A 24,592-nucleotide genomic window follows, 5' to 3' on the forward strand; every position below is an offset into this window, starting at 1 on the left:
TTTCAAATGATAAGTCAAAAAACTATCACTTGTTCTGAATTCTCAACATACACAGGGAGAAGATGCCACGGTTGGCCTTCTTTCAGTGTTACAGAAAACACTTGCATATAAATGGACCAAGTTAGGGAACTACTTACAGCTTCTAGCCGTAATGTGCTTCACTGAAATCTAAAGCTAGATGATGCAGAGAAGAGAGGAATCAGTCTCTAAAACACAGTCAAATTTTCTTTTCTTCAGGTTACATAAGTAGTATTGTCCTCATTTGGAGCGCAGAAAAACTTTGTAGATTCTCTGCAACAACCAGCTGATTAATCGGATGCACTGAATTCTTAATATGGTCTTTGACTTCCCCCTTCCTTTCTGATACTTAAGAGTAATTTTAGCTTGTAATCTCAAGAAAGGACTGTTGGTTATGGTCGTACGCTGCACAGGTGAGGGAACTGAGGGTGTAAAGTTCTATAGAAAAGAAGAAACAAAAAAGACCACAACTATTTTCCCCTTTCTCTTCTTCTTTCTTCCCAATGCCCTAAGTCTATACTTCTCTAAGGTTTGGCTTTTCAGGATTTATTAATTTCCGTTTGTTTATTTGTTTTTTTTTTTATCCATTCCTCATTTGATTGCTTTGATCAGTACACAGACATAAGCTTATGCCTGGATATTTTTTAAAGACCTTTAATGGATATGGATATTTTTCATTATTTAAGTCACTAGTATAAGTACTCTTGATTGGTTTTATAAGAGGAGCTGAGTTTTAAGAAGACATGCAAAAAGCTTGAGCTTTATTGCATCTTCCCAAATCTGCCTGACAGTATGATCCTGTTCCAGTTGCATTAGGTACCATAGCAACTACAGAGAAGGAAACTGAGTACCAAAGAACTATTTCAGCTAGGGAAGCAAATCTGTAGTTAGAAGCAAGAACAAACCTACAATCGTGATTATTTTTTTTTGTCCTACTACCTTGTCTGTTCTGTATCTAATTCAAAAAGTGTGATGTTCCTGAAAAGCAGCAATTTGAATTGCAATTTTTTTTTCTTTCCCCCCCTCAGGCTCAAGTGACTGTTCTGTAATAGTGACATCTTCTAAGGCTTTAATATAACTTAGTCCCTTACTTTTAAAACATAAATATACACTATATACAGTTTATGTAAGTAAAAACTGTTAATATAGATATAGTCACTGGAGTTACTTAACTCCATTTAAAATAGGCATATTTGATCTTATTTCCTTTGACTAATATGGGATCAAATGCCCCTAACCCCACATGTAGACATCCACAGTCTGAAAGAGTGAACTTGAATCCTTTGCCCAAAATATAGTGTCATTTGCTTTTCTTGAGGTTATGGATGACATCCCCCATGGAATCAGCAAATATGACAGAGAACAAACAGGACCAGCGCCTCTCTGTTGAAGTAGGCCTGGAGGACAGACAGGAAGGTCTATGACAGCTAAAACAGCACTAGATAGATGCCTGTTGTGCAGCTGAATCAAGTCTTGACTCTTATCCCAATGATCCACTGTTAACACTTTCGGCTCCGGGTGGGTCACGCTGCACTATATCAATAACCCTTTTTGTTCTTACGCAGTTACCTTCTCTTTTCCTCCTGGTCCCCTTCTAACTTTGCACTATTTCATCTTCTGCATTCTTGGCTATTCTGTCTCACAGTAACACAGCACAGAGAAAGGAAGCAAAATTAAAGTTCTTTAAACCAAAGAGGTCATTGATCTGTTTCACAGTAAGAACTAAGTGCAGTGAGTGCAGGAAGGCTATATTTAAATCTTAAATTATAATAAATACTCAAGAAAACATGCTTAAAATCAAACAGAAGGTTTATGATCACCAGGTGTAAAGAAAGAAAAGAGGCAGCTTAATGAACCATTAAATATAAAATAGCAATATTAAATGAAGAACTAAGTCTCTCCCAAGGGGGTAATCGCTACAAAATTTCCTTAAATATTAGCTTCTACCTAATAACACAATAAAGGAAAAGCCCTTGCATAAAAGAAATTACAGAATTTAATCCTCTACTCTGAAGGAAAACCTTAAATTAGATGGCTATTTCAATTTATTTTTAAAACAACGAGTATAAGTCATGAAGAATCAAGTCCCTCATGGGACTGATCAAAATTGAATTTGCAGTTTGCTGTACTATGCTGACAATCATTTACAATAAAATCAGAATGAGAAAGGGAAATTGTCTGTGGGGACCACTGAGCCAGGTAATAGCTTCACTATAACAGAGTCACACAGCAGAAAGCAAATTAAAATGTAAATAGAATTTTAATATGGTTGAACTAGGCCTTATTTTTCTTACAGGAATCTTGCTTGCAGCTTTTAAGTAACATATCAGGAGTGACAAAACTAAATACTTATTGGTGATATTCAGATATTTTACGTTACCCGCAATTTGTTCAAAATATCATGAGTTTAAAACTGTGTTAGGCAAAAGCAAGAAAATTAGCTTACAAACTACTTAAGTTTAAAATTGTCATGACATAATGGGAGCACAATGCAAAGCCATGCTATAACCTAAGATTTCTAGTCCCGTTCTGTACAACTATAAACCTTGCAAATTGCAACTACAATATCCCATCTTACAAATCACAAAGACCTTGTAGGTACAACATAAAGAACAAGGAATACTTTGAATATTTAATTTTTTTTAGATATTTAACAAAAAATATATTTACACATACATAATGCATTTTACACAAGCACAAAGACAGCCTGTACTCCAGTATAAGAATAACACATTAATTTGATTTGAAATAAATTGTCTCAGTCATGTAATAAGCCTGATCCTGCAGAACATCTATGCTATATACATTGCAGGAGTTTATCTCATTCAAAACAAGCAGCCAGCCCACCGCTATCACAGTGGTGGTGGTGGAAGGGAATATCCACTTGAATTTAGATTAATTTCTTGTCATTCTTTAAGAAAAGTTAGTTAATTGGCTCCCATTCAGCACATTTTTCCTTCTTTTTAAAGTCCTGGTGACCATACAGGATCCATTGAAAAGGGCAACAACAAAATTGGTGAGAGATGGAAAGTATATCCAGCCCAGAGTTGATATATGCCTTGAAAGAAACACTTGTTCTAAGGCAATTCAGGCCTAGCAGGTAAACTATGCCAGTGCAGACTATATTTACAGATTATACAAATAAGTAAAAAAACTCCCCGGAGCAGCAACATGTAACCTTCCTTTATTGCAGATGAGTACCCTAACCACTGAACTACAGAGCTAATTTTTCACTTTGCTTCTGTCCCAATGAATATTAAGTAGCTGTACAGACCAGAACAGCTGCAACACAGAAGTCTAAGAGTTATACACTGCAAAATAAATAATCCAGAAAACAGCTAACTCATCAACAATCTAGTGTATTTTTAAACGCTAACCAAAAATCCTACATAAGTGGCTACTATACATGTGCTGAACAGCTATGCAGCTGAGCTACAGAAAATCTGTAGCGTTCTGTATTGTGACCTGCTATGCATATGCATTTTAAATGCACTTACAGAGTGAATACAAAACATTCTTTTCTGGAAGTCCAGAATCAGCAGATCTCTATCACAGAACTTCTCTAGTCTGCACAGACCTAAGTTCAAGCCCTTAATGCAAGCTGAGACTCATAGATTTATTAAAAATTGACAATACTTGTATCAGTAGTTTTTAAGACTCAAAGTACAGTTACCTATGCCTGCGGATGACCTGTTTAATATTAGTAAAGGTTTGTTTCATTACCCCTGTTAAAATCACTATACCACCTACTTCATGACGAGACAGACATACCTTTCTGCTTCATTTCAGAAAAAGAACAGAAAGAAAAGTAGATAATCACTTCCTATTTTGCATGTAAGCAAATCGCCACATGATAAGCAAGGGGTGAACAGTAGGTTTCCCATTCTGCGTACAGAATCTGCTTGCACATTTCTACCTCTCCGGCAGGAGGGAAGCAGCTCACTCTGATCAGTAAGCCAGCTTTCATTTACTTCAGGATAAAAGGTTTGAAGGGGGATGGGGATGAAATCAGGATTACAAGAGTGGTGCCTGGGAGAAGCGTACCAGTGCTTCTGGGTAAAAGTGTTAGCAAGGTCTTGCATCCTGTCCCAGTGACGGTGGGGGATGGTGAATTGTGTGACAGCAAAGACATGAGGGGTAGTGATAATTTGGTAGCTACAGTAGTGTCTGAGTATGATCAAGTGCAAATTAGGGCTTGTCCCCCCAAGAAAGTGGCAGGACAATTAGCCCAGCTGAAGTGCATCTATACTAATGCACACAGCATGGGAAATAAACAGGAGGAGCTGGAGGCCATTGTACAGCAAGGAAACTATGATATAGTTGCCATCACAGAAACGTGGTGGGAGGACATACACAAGTGGAGTGCTGTAATTGATGGCTACCAACTCTTCAAAAAGGATAGGCAAGGAAGGAGAGGTGGTGGGGTGGCCGTCTATGTTAGGGGCAGTTTTGTATGTCTGGAACTTAACAGTGTGGATGACAGTGTTGAGTGTGTATGGATAAGAATTAAGGGGAAGGCCAATAAGGCAGACATTGTGATGGGAGTTTGTTATAGACCTCCCAATCAGGATGTAGAAGCCGATGAAGTATTCTATAAGCAGCTGGCAGAGGTCTCACGATCATCTGCCCTTATTCTTGTGGGGGACTTCAACTTCCCAGACGTCTGCTGGAAATACTACGCAGCAGAGAGGGAACAGTCATGGAGGTTTCTGGAGTGTGTGGAAGACAACTTCCTAACACAGCTGGTGAAGGAACCAACTAGGGGAAGTGCCCTACTGGACCTACTGTTTGTTAACAGAGAAGGTCTTGTGGGGGATATAAAGGTTGGAGGTCGCCTTGGGCAGAGTGATCACGAAATGATAGAATTTTCAATTCTTGATCAAGTAAGGCGGGGAGCCAGCAGAACTGCCACCTTGGATTTCCAAAGGGCAGACTTTAGCCTGTTTAGGAGCATGGTCGAGAGTGTCCCTTGGGAGGCAGTTTTGAAGAGCAAAGGTGCCCAGGAAGGCTGGGCATACTTCAAGCAGGTGCTCTTAAAAGCGCAGGAGAAGGCCATCCCCTTGTCTCAAAAAATGAGCAGACGGGGAAGACGACCAGCCTGGCTAAATAGAGAACTTTGGATGGACCTCAGGAAAAAAAGGAAAGTTTACATTCTCTGGAAAAGGGGGTTGGCAACTTATGAGGACTATCAAGATATAACAAAGCTATGTAGGGGGGAAATGAGAAGGGCCAAAGCTCAATCAGAACTCAGCGTGGCCACTGCAGTTAAAGACAATAAGAAGAGATTCTTTGAGTATATCAATAGAAAAAGGAAGACTAGGGAAAATGTAGGCCCACTGGTGAATGAGACAGGTGCCCTAGTGGTGGAAGACACAGAGAAGGCAGAGTTACTGAATGCCTTCTTTTCTTCGGTCTTCACTGCTAAAGCTGTCCCTCATGAATCCCATACTCTGGAGGCAAAGGGGAAGGTCTGGAGAGAGGAAGATTTTCCCTCAGTTGAGGAGGACCGTGTCAGAGACCACTTGGCCAAGCTGGACATTCACAAGTTCATGGGCCCTGATGGCATGCATCCATGAGTGCTGAGAGAGCTGGCGGATGTTATTGCTAGACCACTCTCCATCGTCTTTGAAAGGTCATGGAGAACAGGAGAGGTGCCTGAGGACTGGAGGAAGGCCGACATCACTCCGATCTTCAAAAAAGGCAAGGAGGACCCAGGGAACTACAGACCAGTTAGTCTCACCTCTGTCCCTGGGAAGGTAATAGAGCGACTCATTCTGGATGTCATCTCCAAACACGTTGAGGAAGAGGAAGTTATTGGAAGTGGTCAACATGGATTTACCAAGGGTAAATCGTGCTTGACCAATCTGATAGCTTTCTATGATGTTATAACTGGTTGACTGGATGAGGGGAGAGTCGTAGATGTCATCTACCTTGACTTTAGCAAGGCTTTTGACACTGTCTCCCATAACATCCTCATTAGGAAGCTGAGGAAGTATGGGCTAGATGAGGTGACAGTGAGGTGGATTGAGAGTTGGCTGCGGGACAGAACTCAGAGGGTTGTGATCAGTGGCACAGAGTCTAGTTGGAGGCCTGTAACCAGTGCTGTCCCCCAGGGGTCAATACTCAGTCCAATTTTGTTTAATATATTCATTAATGACCTGGATGAGGGGACAGAGTGTATCCTCGGCAAGTTTGCTGATGATACCAAACTGGGTGGGGTGGCTGACACCCCAGAGGGCCGTGCTGCCATCCAGCGTGACCTGGACAGGCTGGAGAGCTGGGCAGAGAAGAACCTAATGAGGTTCAACAAAACCAAGTGCAAGGTCCTGCACCTGAGGAGGAAGAATGCTAGGCACCAGTATAGGCTAGGGGCAGACCTGCTGGGAAGTAGCTCTGAGGAGAAGGATCTGGGGGTCCTGGTAGACAGTAAATTATCTATGGCCCAGCAATGTGCCCTTGTTGCCAAAAAGGCCAATGGAATCCTGGGCTGCATAGGGAAGAGTGTGGCCAGTAGGTCGAGGGAGGTCATTCTCCCCCTCTACTCTGCACTGGTGAGGCCACAACTGGAATACTGTGTCCAGTTTTGGGCTCCCCAGTTCAAGAGGGACAGGGAACTGCTGGAGCGAGTCCAGCGAAGGGCAACTAAGATGATTAAGGGCTTGGAGCATCTGCCTTATGAGGAAAGGCTGAGAGAGCTGGGACTCTTTAGCCTGGAGAAGAGAAGGCTGAGGGGAGACCTTATTATGGCGTACAAGTATCTCAAGGGTGGGTTGAAGGAGGATGGAGCCAGGGTCTTTTCAATGGTTCCAAGTGACAGGACGAGGGGTAATGGGCACAAGTTAGAACACAGGAAGTTCCGTTCAAATACACGGAAAAACTTCTTTACGGTGAGGGTGACAGAGCACTGGCACAGGCTACCCAGGGAGGTTGTGGAGTCCCCTTCTCTGGAGATTTTCAAGACCCGCCTGGATGCAGTCCTGAGTAATGTGCTCTAGGCAATCCTGCTTTAGCAGGGGAGTTGGACTAGATGATCTCTAGAGGTCCCTTCCAACTCTGAAAAAATTCTGTGATTCTGTGAAAAGCAATCGCCCCCATGTAGTTGATAGGCTGGAAACTCAAATATTAGCTTATTGCTCAATAACCTGCTTGTGTTCCCAGACCTTACCCAACGCCCTTGAGCTACATTAGACAGAGCAGCTGTAAGGTTTCAGACAGTAGGGAATTTCTGAGGGCTGCCACTTTGGTGTGAATAATATACACACTGGGGCACAGCTTCAGGCACCTCAGTGTACGTATCTAAATATTTGAAATCTAAGTGCCCAAGCTTTCATTAAAGTCAAGGGTGACACTGGGCTCAGTTCAGTTGTCTAACCATAGGTTTCAAGTGACATTTGACACGCCATAAGGTGTCTAGCAATAACCAGATTTTTTTTCTCCACAGGAACAAAATTATCCTCCCAGGTTTACAGTCAGTTCTTTTTTTTTTTTGCAAATTTCCTGGTTTAATTCTCACTTTATCACTCATCATCTACTTTTTAAAGTACAGGTGTAGTTATTTACAAGAAGAGTCAGTATTTGGCTTGTTAAATTTTGTAATAATGTATTCTAATGTTTATTTGATTAATTTCGATTTGATGCAATTCTATACCCTCCCTTATTTTTCCTATTTACTGTTTTTAGAAGATGGTTTTCTAGTTTAAGATGTCACTTAAATTGCAATTAGATTTACCTACTTTAGATATTAAAGTATCTATCTTTAAAAATTCCACCTAAATCCATACAATTTTAGTTCACTTTTGCTGGGAAAGAAAATTGGTTTTACCTCTCACAAATGCAGTAGATTATTCCATTTGTTCTAAGCAGTATGCCAGGCTCATTGAGATGCAATTTGAAAAAAAAGGGTCTAAAAATATTACTTGCTATATTATAAAAACTGCAAAATTCCTTGAACTTCCCACATGGAATATGTAGTTCATAATAGTGTAATTACCAAGTATCTCTTCAAGTGACAGTGTACAGATTTAGTAGCTCTATACACAACAGTTCCGCTGTAATAATAATAAATAATGAAATAATTTTTCATGAACAAAGTTTTGATCAAATTCATGCTGTTTTAAAACTGAAATAGAATATTCTGAATTTAAACCTATCTGCAAGCATCTTTATGGCTCAAGCAGTCAATCTTGTTATGCTATAGTAGATAAATGTGTTATCTTCTTGGAAAGAAATTCATGAACCGTTTTTTGTCAGATAGCACCCATAGATTAAGCTTAAAACTAGTTAAAACATTCAATTCCTTTAATCTGTCTTTATAAAGAGTATTTTAAGCCTGTTGTAGGGCTGAGAAAAGCCTGTTGAGCAGTCTAGTCTAACCCCTGTCCCCAAAGCAGAATCAGTCATATCCACAACATATGGCAGCTGCTGTCTTGTCCAGCTTGTTTCTAAGACCTCTGGACATGGAACCCCCTCAAATGTTTTATCAAAAGCATTTTAATGTTGTCATTGGAAAATATTCCCTCACATTGAGCTTACATTTCCTTTGCTGCAGTATGAAACCACTGTTTTTAATCTACTACATGACAGGTGCAGATAACTACTTTCTCCTATGTAGTTGCCACCTATGTTTTTGAAGGAATAGTGTGATTCTTCCCTAGATTTCTCATTTTAAAGGAACTAGGATTGTCCATTTATTTAAATTACAGGTTTAGACTTCAGTGCATATTTTTGCTCTTTTTTTCCAATTGGTCCATGTCTTTCTTCAAGTAAACCACCCAAAACTGAACCCTGGTTCTCCAGTTTATCAGTGCAAAACAGAAAGGTTTCAGTTCACAAACCTTGTCTGCTGTCTTTCTGTTTAAGAATCCTATGACGATAGCTGCCTGTCTCACAACAGCATGAAACTGCTGACTTCTGTCAGCTTTTGATCCATCGTTACTCCCAAAACTTTTACTACAGATCCATTCCAAGTTATCCCCCATACTGTTATGTATTCCATTGTTTCTCCCCAATTAAATGTAGCACCTTGCATTTGTTCCTGCTAAATAAATTTAGATTTTAGCCTTTGCCTCCAACTCGTCAAGATTTTGACTTCTGTCTTTCAACAAGATTTGATTTGCTGATGTTTTTTCATTTTCTTGAGAGAATAAAAATACTAAGTGAAAACTTTTCCACATGTACTTAGAAATATTGGAAATCTAAAAGGCTACAGAAAATGTTATCTTTGAAACAACACTAAACATTCATTCTAACCTACCAACTTTATACTGCCTTCTTCTGTTGGAGTTAAGTCTTCTTTCAAACTCCCACATTTTGCCAGCAAATCAGTCTCCCAAAATTCTCAGAGTAAGCAGGAAACAGGCATCCACAGTTCTGTAAAAATGCAAACTTTTTATAGGCACTGCTCGCAAGGGAATGATGCTTTGAATTTGTACTTCACAGGTTTTTTTTTCTAATGTACAAGTACTACATAAAGTATAAAAATTCTAAATTAGCATACATCTACACTGATCACTGTGTTAAACAGGCGTAAACCAAAATAGTATTTAGCTGGGTACTAACAAAAATATGATTATGAAAAAAAAACTTAGTATTCACCAAATATGTGAGTCTGAAACTTTGGCCAGTGTACCTATGTCAGCTTAACTGTAGCTCAGGTATTATTGCAATTAGGAGAAATAATTAAGTCATGGTAAACAACCGTAGTCTGAGACAAGAATCCACAAGCACAAGTGCGCACTAAAAAAGTACAATTTAAGAAAAGACTGATGTGGTGAAAACTGTTCTTACAGAAGCTCATTAAATCCCTGTGTATATACGCTCCAGGAATGCCTGTAGCACAGCATAAATGTATGCAAATAAGTATCTAAAAAGATATGACTTACCTACAATGGAAGTAAATCCCTATAAAATGATAAAAGATTTGCTTGCAATACAGAAATAAAACCCAGGATTAATAATGACATTTTAAGTATTAATCTAAATCTTCAGATTTCTGCACTTAGAACAGCCCCTCAATGCTATGCTTTATGTATACATAGACATACTGCGTCCAATTCTAAGTTATACTAGCATACTGTTTATCCTGCTTTGTATTATAAAGGAATCAAAATACCATCTGAATAGATGATTTCTGAAGTTAATAAGGTTTGTATAACAGCTTTAGTCCTTAAACCAACCAGTGAGTATAGTAATTTTCCCACATTATTAGAATTCCCTACTTCTTCAGCCCAACGGGGAACACAATCATAGCTGTGGGGAAGGTCTGCAGAGCAACAACGAATGAGGAGCATAACTGTGGTGAACCAGACATTTTTGAGACCCTCATCCCCCAGTATAACAACAGAGTGACAATCAGGTCTATTAGCTTGTCCGCTTTTTTGACTTTTAACAGAATCATTCAGTTTCATTTGATTAATAAAAGCTGGGATTCACAAGTATTTGAATTTTACCTTATTTATATCTCACTTAAAATATAAAGGATTATGGAGCAGAGAAAGAGGAAAATGTTGGAACTTCAAAGTAGTTCTTGACATTGCAAATGATATAGAGGGAAATGTATCATTTGAAACCATAAACAATATATACAGCAGCTCTTGCTAAGAGTTTTCTGATCCTCAAATTATTCTTCAGAAAACTTTATAAACGGAAAACAATTGAATCAGTGCCAGGGCAGATTTAGTTTTACAAGGATGAACAGATTTTCCATTATTTCTTATGGCTTGCCATTCTACCAGAGAAAGCAGCTCAGAAGATTTCAACACATTTTTAGTTCACACAATTTATTTTAGCTACTGACTACAACTTCATCATATTTAAATGTAGTAATTGTACTGTGACCTCAAACAATATGATATAACAGTTTGACTTCATTTAATTCTGGTCTAGGTTAAAGTGGACATTGATCTATTGTATAGTAATAATTTCACAGAAGAACATGAAACTGCACCAGGAAAACCTGATTCAATATACTCCAGAACTTACATCACAAAGGCATTAGTTTTTCTACATAGTAGTAAAAGGGTCAGGAAAGGCTATATTGAAAAATGCAGTTTATTACCTCTTTCTTAGAGAAGCATACTTGCCAAATCCACTGTTTTGGTGACAAGTTGCCACATTCATAAATGATTCACAGTTCCTTATTTTTAAAACAATTGTACAGTGCTAGAGTTGCCATATATAGTAGGACAAAGAAAAGTCCATTTGCTTTCAGACTCTAATTATCATCTCTAAACTTCCCATTCAACCAGACAAGCTGCTATCTTGTTCTATGTCATATATTGCCACTTTTTAAAGAGTTATGAGCTCTCGGTGTGGTAAAACAGTGAAGTAACACAAGATCTGCTATTCTGTCACACAGAGCTCCATCCCACTCCAAATCACCGGATTCTTGGATGCCTATTCAATTCCTCTCCAAGTTATTACAAATTGTAGGGATATTTTTTTCCCTACACAAAAATTGGTACTGCATTGTGACTATACAAGGGTTGACCCTGGTGGTGCTTGTTCCTCTTTTGTTTGGAGGTATCTAAGAACTGTGCAAAAGGAGTGTGTGTAGACCTATATATTGGTCTACAGCATATAAAATAAAGGTTAAAAAAAGCATTTATTTTTATGGTTACCAATAGAATGGAGATGTTATGGCAATCCCTGTACAGCATTCACAATATTTTTCTCAGGTATTAAATAAATACTAAAAATGCAGAGATGTGAAAGAATGTTATCCTATCAAATTAACTGTATTGAAACATGAGTATCATACATCTTAACTTCTCTAGTCACCCTTCTCAAGGGAAGAATGATTTCTTGCTCTCCATAATCTATCTCCCACTTACCAGATTAATCTCTTATTTAACTTCACTCTCACCTATCTTTCTGTTCCCTTACCACTCCTCAAAGGTACTAAAAAGAAACAAGATTCACAGTGAAAAAGAAAATATGGACTCTGAAACACCCTGAAATGTAAGGAAAAAACTGTAAGAGTACTTACTAGGAAGCAGTATACAAGTGGTGTGATTTGCACCATGCTGCTTGACATGTCCTAAGAAACATGGAATTTTTGCAACATTTGAAAATTTTCAATAGAGAGTTACTCTCAGCAGGCAGCACTTACCACAATATAGAGCCACGTGATTTTAACAAACATTAAAACATGGCAAAGATATGTCAATATATATTTATATTTACTCTCATATAAGGATACATATACACACATACAGTTAACAGACAGACGCCTCATTTAATGAACAAAGTCAGCCATGCAAAAGTATTTAGTATCTAGTCATCCTGAAGTACTCAGGATCTCTATACTGTATTTAATACAGAGGGAAAACATACCTCTGAAGAGTTCCTGTCGTGGTTTAGGCCAAATCCACCACTGGGGACCTGAGGGACCCCAGATGGGACCGACAGATGCTCCCCTCTACCCCTCTACAAAGAGAGAGGCAGAGGAGGAAAAAGAGACTTATGAGTTTAGAAGAAACTAAACTACTTTAATGAAATATTAATAATAAAATAAAAAGAAATAATGAAAAATATATACAAAACCGTATCAAGCTCCCGAGATGACAATCACGTCACAGGCTGGCACTGGGGCAGTCCCAGGCTGGACTCAGTGACGGACGGGAACTGGATTCCGGATCTGGAGTCAGGATCGGGATCACAGGCAGAGAGAGTCCTCCTCAGACGTCGGCCATTGAAGGAAGAGCCCGTGACCCTTTGATCCCTCAGCTTTTATACTGAGCATGAGGCAGATGGGATGGAATACCCTGTTGGTCAGTTTTGGGTCACCTGTCCTGTCCGCTCCTCCCTCCAGGTGGGACCCCACTATGCTTTTCCGCTTCCGACCCTCCAACGTGGCAAATAACAAAGTTGGTTGGCCTTGGCTGTTATGGCAATAAGTCTAAGCAAGAGCCTCTCTGCATCCCATGCCTGGGCATCAGCTATAAACAATTGGTCTTATCACTCTGAGAGAGTGAACACTCTCTGCACAATATGCAGTTAATTTCAGTTGTTAGAAGAGGCCCAGCTAAGAAGCGAAGTTACTGAACAAAATTGGTTCTGTTTTACCTCAAACCAGGACAGCTCCAGAGGAAGATACAGATTATTTTAACTGCCTACCTCTCTCCACTGAATATGTAAGAAACAGAGAAAACAGGCCAAGGCACCAAACCTCAACAGACTTCAAAAAGAGGCAGATGGCAACTGTAGCAAGGTCCACAACACCTGCTCCCCTCTATACACACCACAACAATCCCCTTCACGTTTTCTGCACAACTGGCGAGATGTTTGTCCAGTTGCCAAAGTAGCAGAAGAGGTAATTGCACTCCTAGCCGCACAGCCCAGCCTCAGCTAAACATAAAGGGAATGCCTAAAGAACTGGCAGTGAATGCTGAGGCAGACACCCTGTATACAGTAATTCAGACTGGAAAGGACCTTCAGGAGGCCTCCAGTCCAAACTTCTGCTCAAAGCAGGGTCAAAACTGAATTCAGACCAGGTATAATGTCTTACTATGTTCCTAGAGTTCAAAACCCAAAAAACATCAGCAGCATCTTATTTTGGTTTATGCATCTGAAATCATTTAGCTTGAATTTTAGTTAGCAACCATAGCAATTCTTCAAAGTTTAGTAGCATGTTCAACGGTATGTTCTTCCATAAATAACTACTTCACGGTTCTAAATCTAAATAATACCATAATCCACAGAATATTCTCTCTCAATTATACTTCTTTGCATAAAAGGAAATTAAAGACAAAAGTATTAAAGCATATACTTCAAAAATATATGAAGTGTATAAGGTATATAAAACATATACTTTGAAATATATGCTTTGAAAAACATTTGTTTAAAAGCAAATGATGAAAGAAAGCCAGTAGAAGTAATTAGTGTTAGGCAAAGGATGGCTTGTGTTACTGCAACAAGAACTGCTTACACGTGTTTCACAAAAAAATGAAAAACTAATTCTCAAGCAGTAGTGAAACCATACGTCTATAGGGAGGACTAGGCTACAGAGGCAGGCTCCTTTCTTTGGGTCAATGCTTCTTGAATTCCTTTCTACACTGTAAAATGGCATTACTGGGAGAGTGAAAAGTGCTTACGTCCCACATTAGCCTCTGAATTCGTGTTTAGGGCACCCTCCTGGACTGGCAGGTGATAAAATCTGAATCTTTATAAGCTAAGAAGGGCCTAAAACACACACCCTGAATATCGGCTCAGAGTGCACCCGAGGGAAGTACAACCATTTCTCCTCAAAGGCATATGTGTATCCCTGTCTTTCAGGGAGAACTCACCTACGGGGGAGATATACACTGCACACACTCTGAAAACACCCCACTGACTGAGCTCCTTAGGACATAAAAGAAATAGAAATGTAGTTTCTGGGTCCTGTTTTCACTTAACTTCAGTTAAATGTCACTTCAATCCCATTCTTGTGAAGACTGAGAAATCTTGGGATTGCACAAGTATGTTATCTAGATAGCTAAGGATTTTTTTTGTGTGTTGTTCTTTTGTTTTTTCTCTAGGGGTGGGGGAAAGAAGGAGGTGTTACAACACCAAGGCATAGAGTACAGCCCTTACGTAAGGAAAATACAATTGGTTACTGAGCTCTACAGACTCTACAGCCCTAGGTCAGCAAAGCAATGCAGCCTATTATATTATTATGGTACAAAAAAAGAGAGATAATATATGGAAGTTGGAAGGAAGAACAGAGGCAGAAGAGAGGGAGGGAGAGATTTCTTTGCACATTTTACCAGTAATCTCCTGATCATGACACCATCATGACACCAATGACACCCAACAGCTGTGTTAGGCAGTCAATACTCCCAGAAGCCAGAGAGCAATTGCAACCCGTTTTTAGCATTAGACAGCCTAAATTTCAAAAACGGAAGGCTATAGGACCCCAGAGTCAACTTTGCTGCCCATTTTATGACCTTAGGCAGATGTTTTTGTTCTTCTAATCATTTTATCTTCACAGGTTAAAACAAGAGAGTCACCAGAAGGACCACTTCCTAAGCCTGTACAAAGTTACCATCTTATCCTGTCCAACCAAGTAGTCATTAAAGCCATAAGTACATATTAATAGACAAATTACAAGACTGTAGGGTTTTGTCCTCAACACACATGAATTTTATATCCCTTTCTATTACATAAAACCTCATATTGCCACTATTTCTCTTCCCAGCTCCTTTCTGCATTAACTTATGCCTTATTAATTCAGAGAAAACTGAATAGTACACAGCACAATTGCTAAAAGACAATCCCACCACCAGCCCAAATAACTATTAATTTATCAGATAGTTTCCTATTGTGCATTGAACAATTGTCACTCAACCTCCAATTTTTTTAAACTATTTTTAGAAACTCAGAAATTTTTTTTAGTAACGCAAAAACTACATCCCAAAAATGAACCTCAAAAGCAAACTGCCCAAGTATTTCTATTAAAACAAGACAAAGAACATGGTGGGTGGAAATACTAGAAAAACAAAAACTCTTTTGTAGTACTCCAGGCAATAAACTTGCATTTTAGTATCATCCAAATTAAAGAAGTTCAAGAGAAACGCCAAGTTACTGGTTTACAAGTCAAATCAAAATATCTTTCTAAAACAGTTTCTTTCTTTTTCTCAAATATCATTTTTAAAAGTCACAAATTCCAAAAGCAATGCAGTTTCTAATCACCTGCATGATTTAATACTCCTTTGAAAGCACAAAAGCATAGGGAGAAACTAAAAATTAACAAGATAACTTTTCTTACATGCATAAGCTAATAAAAAATTAAAATCAAGAAAAGTAGGAACAAGTTTGGAAACAAAAAGCAGAAAGCCTTACCTTGAAAAGCAGCTGCATTACGAGATATTAAAAATTTTAATGTAGCACTTGATGTTTGAAGCACTTGCTGTATATCTTGCTTTGCTGCAGTCTGATATCTTTCCTCCATCTTTTTGGTACAGCATGTTGGATTTTTAGAAGTGCAAACCTGGAGATCAACCCCTAGTAAATGAGATAATTACATTGATTACTACAAAACAGAAGTACACACTACACAAGTACACAGAAAATAGTTAGGCTGGTTTGTTTTTGTTTTTTGGGGTTTTTGTTGGTTTTTTTTTGTTTTTGTTTTTGTTTTTTTTTTTTTTTTACATAGGTATAGACACATAAAATACCCAAAGCTTCAAAGACATCTAGTCTTGTTAAACAAAAAATAGACGGGGATACTAACTAAAATTCTGTGGGAAGAATACACTTACTGCAGTTAATTAGTAACATATAGTTCTCCTGACACTGTAATCTTATTCCAGCTGTCAAAATTGCTAACTAACATCGGTAAAATACATTGAATATGCCTTGTACATCATTGTACAGGTGGTAGATGCCCCACCCCTGGAAACATTCAAGGTCAGGATGGACAGGGCTCTGAGCAACCTGATCTAATTGAAGACACCCCTGCTCACTGCAGGGGGGTTGGACTAGATGACCTTTAAACGTCCCTTCCAACCCAAACCATTCTATGATTCTATGATCTTCTAGAATACTGAACTGCTGGGCCAGCTCATGGCTAGCACTCTTGTTCTTCTGTAAATCTTGGAGTGGAAAGAGATAACTATTGCTAAATATTACAAACACACCAGTGGAAAGCCCATTCCTGATAGGTTTATAACGAATACTGTGTCTTTACCTAATGTCTAACATTGCCATGTATCTGTCACGCCGATCCGCTACTTCACAAACAGGTTGGGAAGTATTCCTGGAAAGGAATACCTTGTCAAATTCAGGGCATGCTGAAATTCAAGAGGGGCAATTCAGCACTGTTATAACAGCTGCCTGTTTAATTTTTTTTTTTTATAACCGGAACACAATCAAGCATGAAAATAACTTATTCACCTTGTTATCATCTGGTATTTAAAAATCTTTTTTACACTGTATCTCAACAATGCTTTCTAAAATGCGGAAACAAACATTTCATGAAAGAAGAAAGATGTGAGAATTTAAATTATATTAATACAAAACTTAACGGTCCAATCGAAGTGCTGTTCTCAGATATACACTGTTCCACTGAGAGATCACAGAATCACAGAATTTTCAGAGTTGGAAAGGACCTCTAGATACCATCTAATCCAACTCCCCTGCTAAAGCAGGATTGCCTAGAGCACATTACTCAGGACTGCATCCAGGCGGGTCTTGAAAATCTCCAGAGAAGGGGACTCCACAACCTCCCTGGGCAGCCTGTGCCAGTGCTCTGTCATATCACAAGATTTCCAGGAAACATCATGAGAAACATTTTTTATCTGCTCTGTGGACTACAGTCTAATTCTGTGGTTGTGTGTATATGCATCACTCTTCATAATAGTTAAAAAGGTAAAATCATAAGTGGAAGAAAAAAGGTAAGAAATTCAAGTGTCAAAACTTAAATCCACATTGCCCTTGCCTTTGTCCTCGCTTTCAGCTCTTACACCATCTCTTTGTACTTAACGTTATTTGCCTACCACTAAACCTACAAGATTTAACATTCCTTTTAAATCTTTTTTTTTCCCCTGTTTTTCTCTGATAAATCATTCTAACATAGTTAGACTATGTTAGTCTAACATTAGTCTAACATATGTTAGTCTAACATTCTAACATAGTTAGACTAACTAATATAGTTATGGGGAAATGGAGGCTTTAGACATTTTCGACCTTTAAAATTCCATTAGTTATCTTATGTAACTTAGGTGTTTTAAATAATGTATTTCAGAAAGCTAAGAAAAAAAATTTAAGCTGCTGAGGGCTGGATCAGAGCATTCTGGAAGAATGGTAAAATGTTTGAATTCATTATATCAAACTTATGTCCTATGTGTTGGTTGAAGCAACCTTAATGAAGGGATTCCTGGCCCTGGAACTTAATTTCAGCTACAAAGTAGGAAAAAGTGTTCTTATTTACGTACAGCAATCCCAATCCTGAAGCAGGAACCCACTGTGTTATATTTAGATATGTAGAAAAGATCCAGAAGATTGCTTAGAAATCACATGTAGAAAAGCACGAGACCAGAATGAAATAGGTAGATGATATGGACAATTAAAAAAAAAGGAGTTATCCTACAACACTTGTCTCTACAATACCACACAGAAGTAATTTGATTCCCATGACAAATAAACTTCCCCTGCTAATTGCAGATATTACAGTCTCAGAATTGCTGAAAATTTCTTTCTGGCATCAGTGGTTTCCATCTTCACAATTCCTTGTCCCTCAACCCCCAGGCAGGTGTGGAAGGAGGATACATTTGAACCTTCAGTATTAAATACTACAGAATTTCTCTTAATTTTTAAAGGCTCCTTCCTGCTCCATGCTTTAGGTCATACGATGTAAGTTCTCAGGCAAAACTAATTCATTTTAGTTAGGAGTGCTGCTCAGGAATTGATATAATTCCATATTTACGAAGACAAAAGTTTGACTTCATACGCACAAGAACAGTTTACTGTCCGTGGTAAAAATGTGTGCCTTGAAATAAATCCATTTCACAGAAATAAGCAGCAGTAAATATCATTATGTTAAAGGAAAAACAACAGATACTTTAGGAAATCCTACTACTACACAGAATTCACAAATCCGAGATTGCCTTCATGGCAGCATGCTAAAGTAAGAACGTAACCTCTGGATGTGAAAATGAACTCAGGCAAGTGATATCCCTGTAAATCTCTTTGAAGTGGTTTCTAGTAGCAGTTTAACATGCAGTGATTAGTACACCTACAAGCCATAGTCCAGGAAGCTGAACACTTTCACTATCACAACAGAAAGTCAAAACTCTATTCTAATGCTGGTATGAATCACTGAACTGCGACTATTAAGAAATTTTACTTCTTAAGTGTTATACTATTGCTACAAGATACCTTTTTGCTCATACAGCTTGACGTTTTTGAAGGCTACTAATACTCATCATTTATTTAAAAAAAGAATTTCTGTGTTCTTCAGTATGTACGTGTTTACAATTTACAAACTAAGTAATTTCTCCTGATTGGCTGTCTTTACAAATCTCGTCATGTAAAAACTGTAATATTCCATCCTCTGACATTCCAATTCAGCCAAAGAATGAAAATAAAGCTGCCAAATTAAGGTGGTCTATTAAATTATCTTTTTATTAGCTACTCTAATATTTGTTATGCATGCCAAAGTACGTGCTTTAGTGTCAGAGACTGCCTTTAACACAGTTGCTTCCTCCAAGCAACATTAATGAGCATCTTAAAATAATTTTTGTTATGAGTATTAGAAATACAGTTCACCAGTGCTCTACAACCTCAGAATCCACGTAATATCTATATACAGGCTCCCTCTCCTCCATCTCCACTGCATGCCCCATGCTTCCCCAAGCCAGATTTCAATCCTTTGACCCCACCGACTCCAACCTCCCAGTTCATATCAGCTCTCCAAACGAAGGCCCCTGCACTGCTGACCATCCCTACCTTCCTGCAGCATTCCCACGTCCCCAGTCCCAGACAACGTAAGTCCACCCCCAAAATACTGAAGACTCCTCTCCTCTCGTCCGACTTTTCTTCACAAAATAATGGCATGCCCTGCAATAGTCCAAGTCACAGCCCAGGATAAAACAAAGCAGACACAAACTGCTACATCATGTAAGAACAATATAATGCAGATCAGCTGCTCTGGGTGCAGGTCTCTCTGCAGAGGGCAATTGCTGCAGCGCAGCTAAACATAAAAAGTGGGGAAGGAGCAGCAGCAGGAATGGACCAAGTCACGGGACCCCAAGCAACCACTTCAGATGATTGTGCGTAAGGCAGGCCACATTTAGGATTTAAAACAGGCAAAGCCGGAACTTGAACTACGTGAAAGTTTGTTTTTCTGCAACCTATAGCTGTACCTCTGACGACACTTGTTAGAAGTTAAATCTTTTTATCAGGGCAGTGGTGATGGCTTCAGCAAAATTTGGTTACGGAAATAGACAGCAGGTTACTCAAGAGAATAGGTCAGAGAACAGATTAGTGGTGCATGACTCAAATCAAGAAATGTAAGGATTAAAGCTATGGTAATAGTACATATTCCAGAGGTGAGTTATGCCGCATGTATATAAAACATGTAATTTCAGGTGCAATAACTCTAATGCAAAACATGTCTAAGATGACATTGTTTAAGGAAATAAAACACTGCAAGTTTCTATTAATCCTTTTAAATCCTCTTGCTCATGATTAGATACTTTTGCTGTCATACTGAATACTAATTAATTTAAATATTAGCTACAGCAAATGAGAATTTTAAAATAACATACTGTTAAAACAGCAAGCAGCAAACTGGACTAATGTACCACCCACCTACAAACAAATTAAAACAATGATACATAAGCCTGCAGCAATATTTATACATCATACCAGAAAGGTCTGTTTACAGGTACGACACGCAGTTCTCCGTCTCCCATTTAATATTTTTTTTTTTTTTTTACTCTCAAAGTTTATCACACAAAGAATATCACAGTATGAGACAAGCCAAGGTATAGTCTGTACTACGCCAGCAGCAATACACCTGACAAACATCAAGAGAAAAAATGTTTATACTGATAGCAATATTCACAGTATTGCATTACAACAGCCTTTTTTTCCTTTTTGGCTACTGAATATTATCTTCTGCTTGTTACAAAAAGCAACTCACTACTGTCAAAAAAAGGCAGGCAGCTATCTAGTCATGTAACAGACACTGTAGAAGAGAGGAACCATGTTACTAAGTTGTTTGTACACATTTCAATGCAATAACAATTTCAGACTTACTGTATTCCTTATTCCCCTACATATGTTCTTTAGGTTCTTTTTTGAAAATAAAAGGTTTTATTTATGTTTGCTTATTTAAAAGCAGATTCTCTTCAATTATTTTTAATTATTTGTTCATTTGATTTCTCTTTACTAACCTTCAAACAAATCAGCAGAGGGCTTGGAAAGAATCTGTCAAATAACCTGATCTATTAGCATTTGTCTATTGGTCTCACATTGACAAACCAAGCAATTTTACAATTCTTTGCAGTACTTGTTTTCTCTTGAAACTCCAGTTCTGCTGTTCCAGGGAAGTCTTTTACCTTCATAAAGAATTTTCTAGCCAGCATGACTTATAAAGAAACAACACATAGGGAGCAGAGGTCACTTGTGATACTACATATCTAAGACAGAGATTGTTAAAACCAACATGCATGAATTTTGAGGCGTCTGGTCCACCATTATTAATACTGCTGCTCAAACTTATATTTGGTAACTAATATATCCATTAATTTAAGTACAGCTGAACTGGGACTCTACAATGGAAATATCCTATTTTATAAGATGGCCTCAAGAAATAGTAGCTGAACAGTTCAGCACAAATCTATCAATTCATCTAATCAGACTAACATCTGGACTAGATTATGAACTCCTATGTTGCTGAAACCTCTATGGCTATTAGAAATTTTACTATAAGATACATGTTAAATTTATGTCTGACCTTGTCCAAAGCCTGTTTTTGACAACAAACATGCTCAGCACCTACTAAGAGACTGACACAGATGCTAAATGTGAACAACCCTGAAGCTTGGCTTTACCTCAAAGCTGCATCGGTTTTATGGGGACAAAAACACTAAACAAATTATTTCATTTCTAGATATCGGAAGATAACCCACTTCTCCTATATTGTTCTAAAAAAGGTCTCTCCACTCTTCCTGCAAAGTGCTCCTTCAGTTTACCATTAGCATTAAGATTCCTCATGATGGCTTTGGCTTCCAAATCCTTTTATTCTACCAGATGCTGAAAGGAATCATTCTCAACACGTTCTTCTCACTATGAATTTCACAAAGCAGCCTGGAAACCCTAATCCACTTATCTCATGTACCTCTCTTTCATAAATATAAATATCTGCTATAATTATATATTTATATAAAAATACAAATATATATTTTCTAGCACGATTCTCAGTAATTGTCTTATTTCTCAATTTCATACTTTTAAAGTTTAATATGCCTAACTATCCTTATTTTCTTAACCTCAGCAAGTTTTAAGTACGATTATAAGAGCCCAACAAATCTGTCAGAATAAGAAACACAGCAGCAGTTAGAACTAGAATTAAATGACAAAGAGGAGAAAAAATTAATCTAGATTAATGTTACTAAACATTGTCTACATCAGGACTTTCTCGTGTTCTTCATAAGCTAAAAACATGATTATGAAGAAAACAGAACTACGTAGCGTGACACTGAAGTCTCATGCGCTTCCCTACACTTCTCATAACTTGCTTCTCTGCAGTGGAGTGTCCAATATACACATTTTCAGAGATGAACTTAGACAAAAAAGTTAGCACAGCAACATGGAATGCATTTTCAAGGCCACAAACAGAATCAATGAATTAATAAAGCACAGAAAGTCTTAAAAAACAGAAAAACTTTGAAGGTTCAACTGTTAATTTACAGGTGGAACATAATGAATACACTCGTCTGTTTTTCACAGCTAGGTTAGCTATTTTAGTACAGTTGAAGTGAAAAGCATTAAGAATCAGAAGGATATTTTAAAAAGTAAAATTAGACACTTCTGTATTAACAACAATTTAAGATTTTCCAGCTGTTCTCTAGCAGCACACATGCAAGAATCAATCACGGTCTTCAGTGACTATAGTTTTGAACTAGGTCTATGATCTTAAATACTAGTCTGAAATATCAAGTATATCTTTTTTAGAGCTTCACAGAAGTGTTTCCATGGTATTTAAAGTATCACAAAGAACTATTGTGACTTTCTCTATGACATATGCCATTGGTTTATTAAATGAAGAAGTGAGGTTTTTAAGTGGCTAGAGTAAGTTTGAACCAAATGGAGCACGGACAATGCCTTTTGTTTTCTTCTCTTTTTGTTCATGACATTTGTAAACATCCTTTGCCTTTTTTTTTTTTTTTCTCTTCTGTGTTTTTTTTTTGTGTGTGTATATATGGGTGGAGGGGGAATCAGCTGTATGAGACTGGCCATTAGCTAAATTGCTTCAATTATTACTGAAAAGCAAGAGCAAAATTTTTGTTTTACTGCCCCTTAGGGAAAAGGATAGCAGCAGCCACAAGGCAAGAATGACAACACAGCAAAAAACCCAACTAATGAAGCCACCCTTCAAAGTATGCGGAGTGCTCACTTGAAGCTGATCATTCATAACTTGTGATGTTCCTGCTGCTTTTTTTGTCTGCTTTGAGTTGTGTGCAGAAGAGCGACGCACAGTAATCAGAGCATATCCATAGAAAAAAGGGGCTCCTGAATTTTAACCTTGCCAGCACCACAGTGGTAGGATCTCGTGACAACTTCATTTGTGATTTCTTCAGGAAGTATGAATTCTGTTAGGTAATTATTGGTCTGGGCCTGGGCACATCTTGGCTGTGGGATGTGGCAACAGCACTTCCCAGATACGGAGTCCTCGCATGGATGCTGCCCATGGTTCAGCTCCATACTGAGCTCCAGGCACTTGGTGTCCCCCCTCCAGCATAGGGGTAGAAAGATTTACCCACACAGGCTATGAGGGAGCTGGGGTAGACACCAGCCAGTGGATGAACAGAACTACAGGGTCCTGCCATGCAATTTTTCTACAGCCTCTCTATTTACCGTCTCTTCTTGTGTAATTTCAGGACTACTATACACTATATACTATAGTTGTTATTGTAGTGAAGATTAATTCACTGATATTAAAAAGAGGAAAGTGCCATAGTTGTTTAGCTTCTAGCATTGACTAAAGTCAGTGACATTAAATACACACAGAGATATCATGCTTTTGCCTCAAACCCCTTCCCTGGAAATGTAAAATGTTAAGCCGTATACCTCCCTGATTGGCTTCAGGCTCTAGATTTCCTGATCAAAACTATTTTTTCCTCTTTTTGACCTTAATTTGAGAACATGTTTATCACAGTAAGGTCATTATGTTTAACTCAATTCTATTCCTAGTGCAGAATAAAAAGAAAAAAAAAAAAAGAATACCGTGTTTTCCTAACGCTGCCCTCAGTTGTAACATACACCATTTTGTTTTACTAGCAACATGAAAGCATTCACATTTTAGAGGGCTGAATCAGATTAGTCAATAAACTTTTAGAGGGTTTGGGTTTTTTTTTTTTCCTTTAATTAAAGGGACAGATTTCTTGAAACTGCAATTTTTCCTCAAATTTTACCTAAAAGAACAAGCAAAGCACAATTTGGGCAATATGTGACATGTTATAATTCAAGTTAATGAGGTTTATTATTATTTAAAACTAATTTCATTTATTCCTTTTCCTGTAACTTATTTATTAATTTAAATATGCGATAAACCATTCACAACCGTTGGGAAAGCAGCCACTTCAAGGGAAAAAAAAAAAAAAATTCACCATGAGGATGACTAGTCTAACACTAGAACAGGTTGCCCTGAGAAGTCAGGGAGTCTCCATCCTCGGAGATGCTCAAAACCTGACTGGACATGGTCCTGAGCAACCTGTGGGAGCTGACCCTGCTTTGAGCAGCAGGCTCTCCTAAAGATCTCCAGAGGCACCTTCCCACCTCAGCCATTCTGTTATCTGTGACAATAGCAGCTGTTAATACCAGGAAGGTACACCAAAACTGCAGAACTGCCCAAGGGAGTCATCTATCC

The 24,592-nt window shown here is 38.2% G+C and overlaps 1 protein-coding gene across 1 annotated transcript in view; it reads right to left on the minus strand.

Annotated features, from left to right (window-relative positions):
- Positions 1-24,592, minus strand: part of GPC5 (glypican 5) — a gene marked incomplete at both ends in the record, with an annotated part of 765,009 nt that overhangs the window by 729,086 nt on the left and 11,331 nt on the right. The window contains one exon of the mRNA XM_082480394.1: positions 15,838-15,999. Coding sequence (XP_082336520.1) covers positions 15,838-15,999 — 162 coding nt within the window. The remainder of the gene's footprint in view (positions 1-15,837; positions 16,000-24,592) is intronic.

Source organism: Vanellus vanellus (genome assembly GCF_965231255.1).
Source record: "Vanellus vanellus genome assembly, chromosome: 1".
Classification (NCBI taxonomy): domain Eukaryota; kingdom Metazoa; phylum Chordata; class Aves; order Charadriiformes; family Charadriidae; genus Vanellus; species Vanellus vanellus.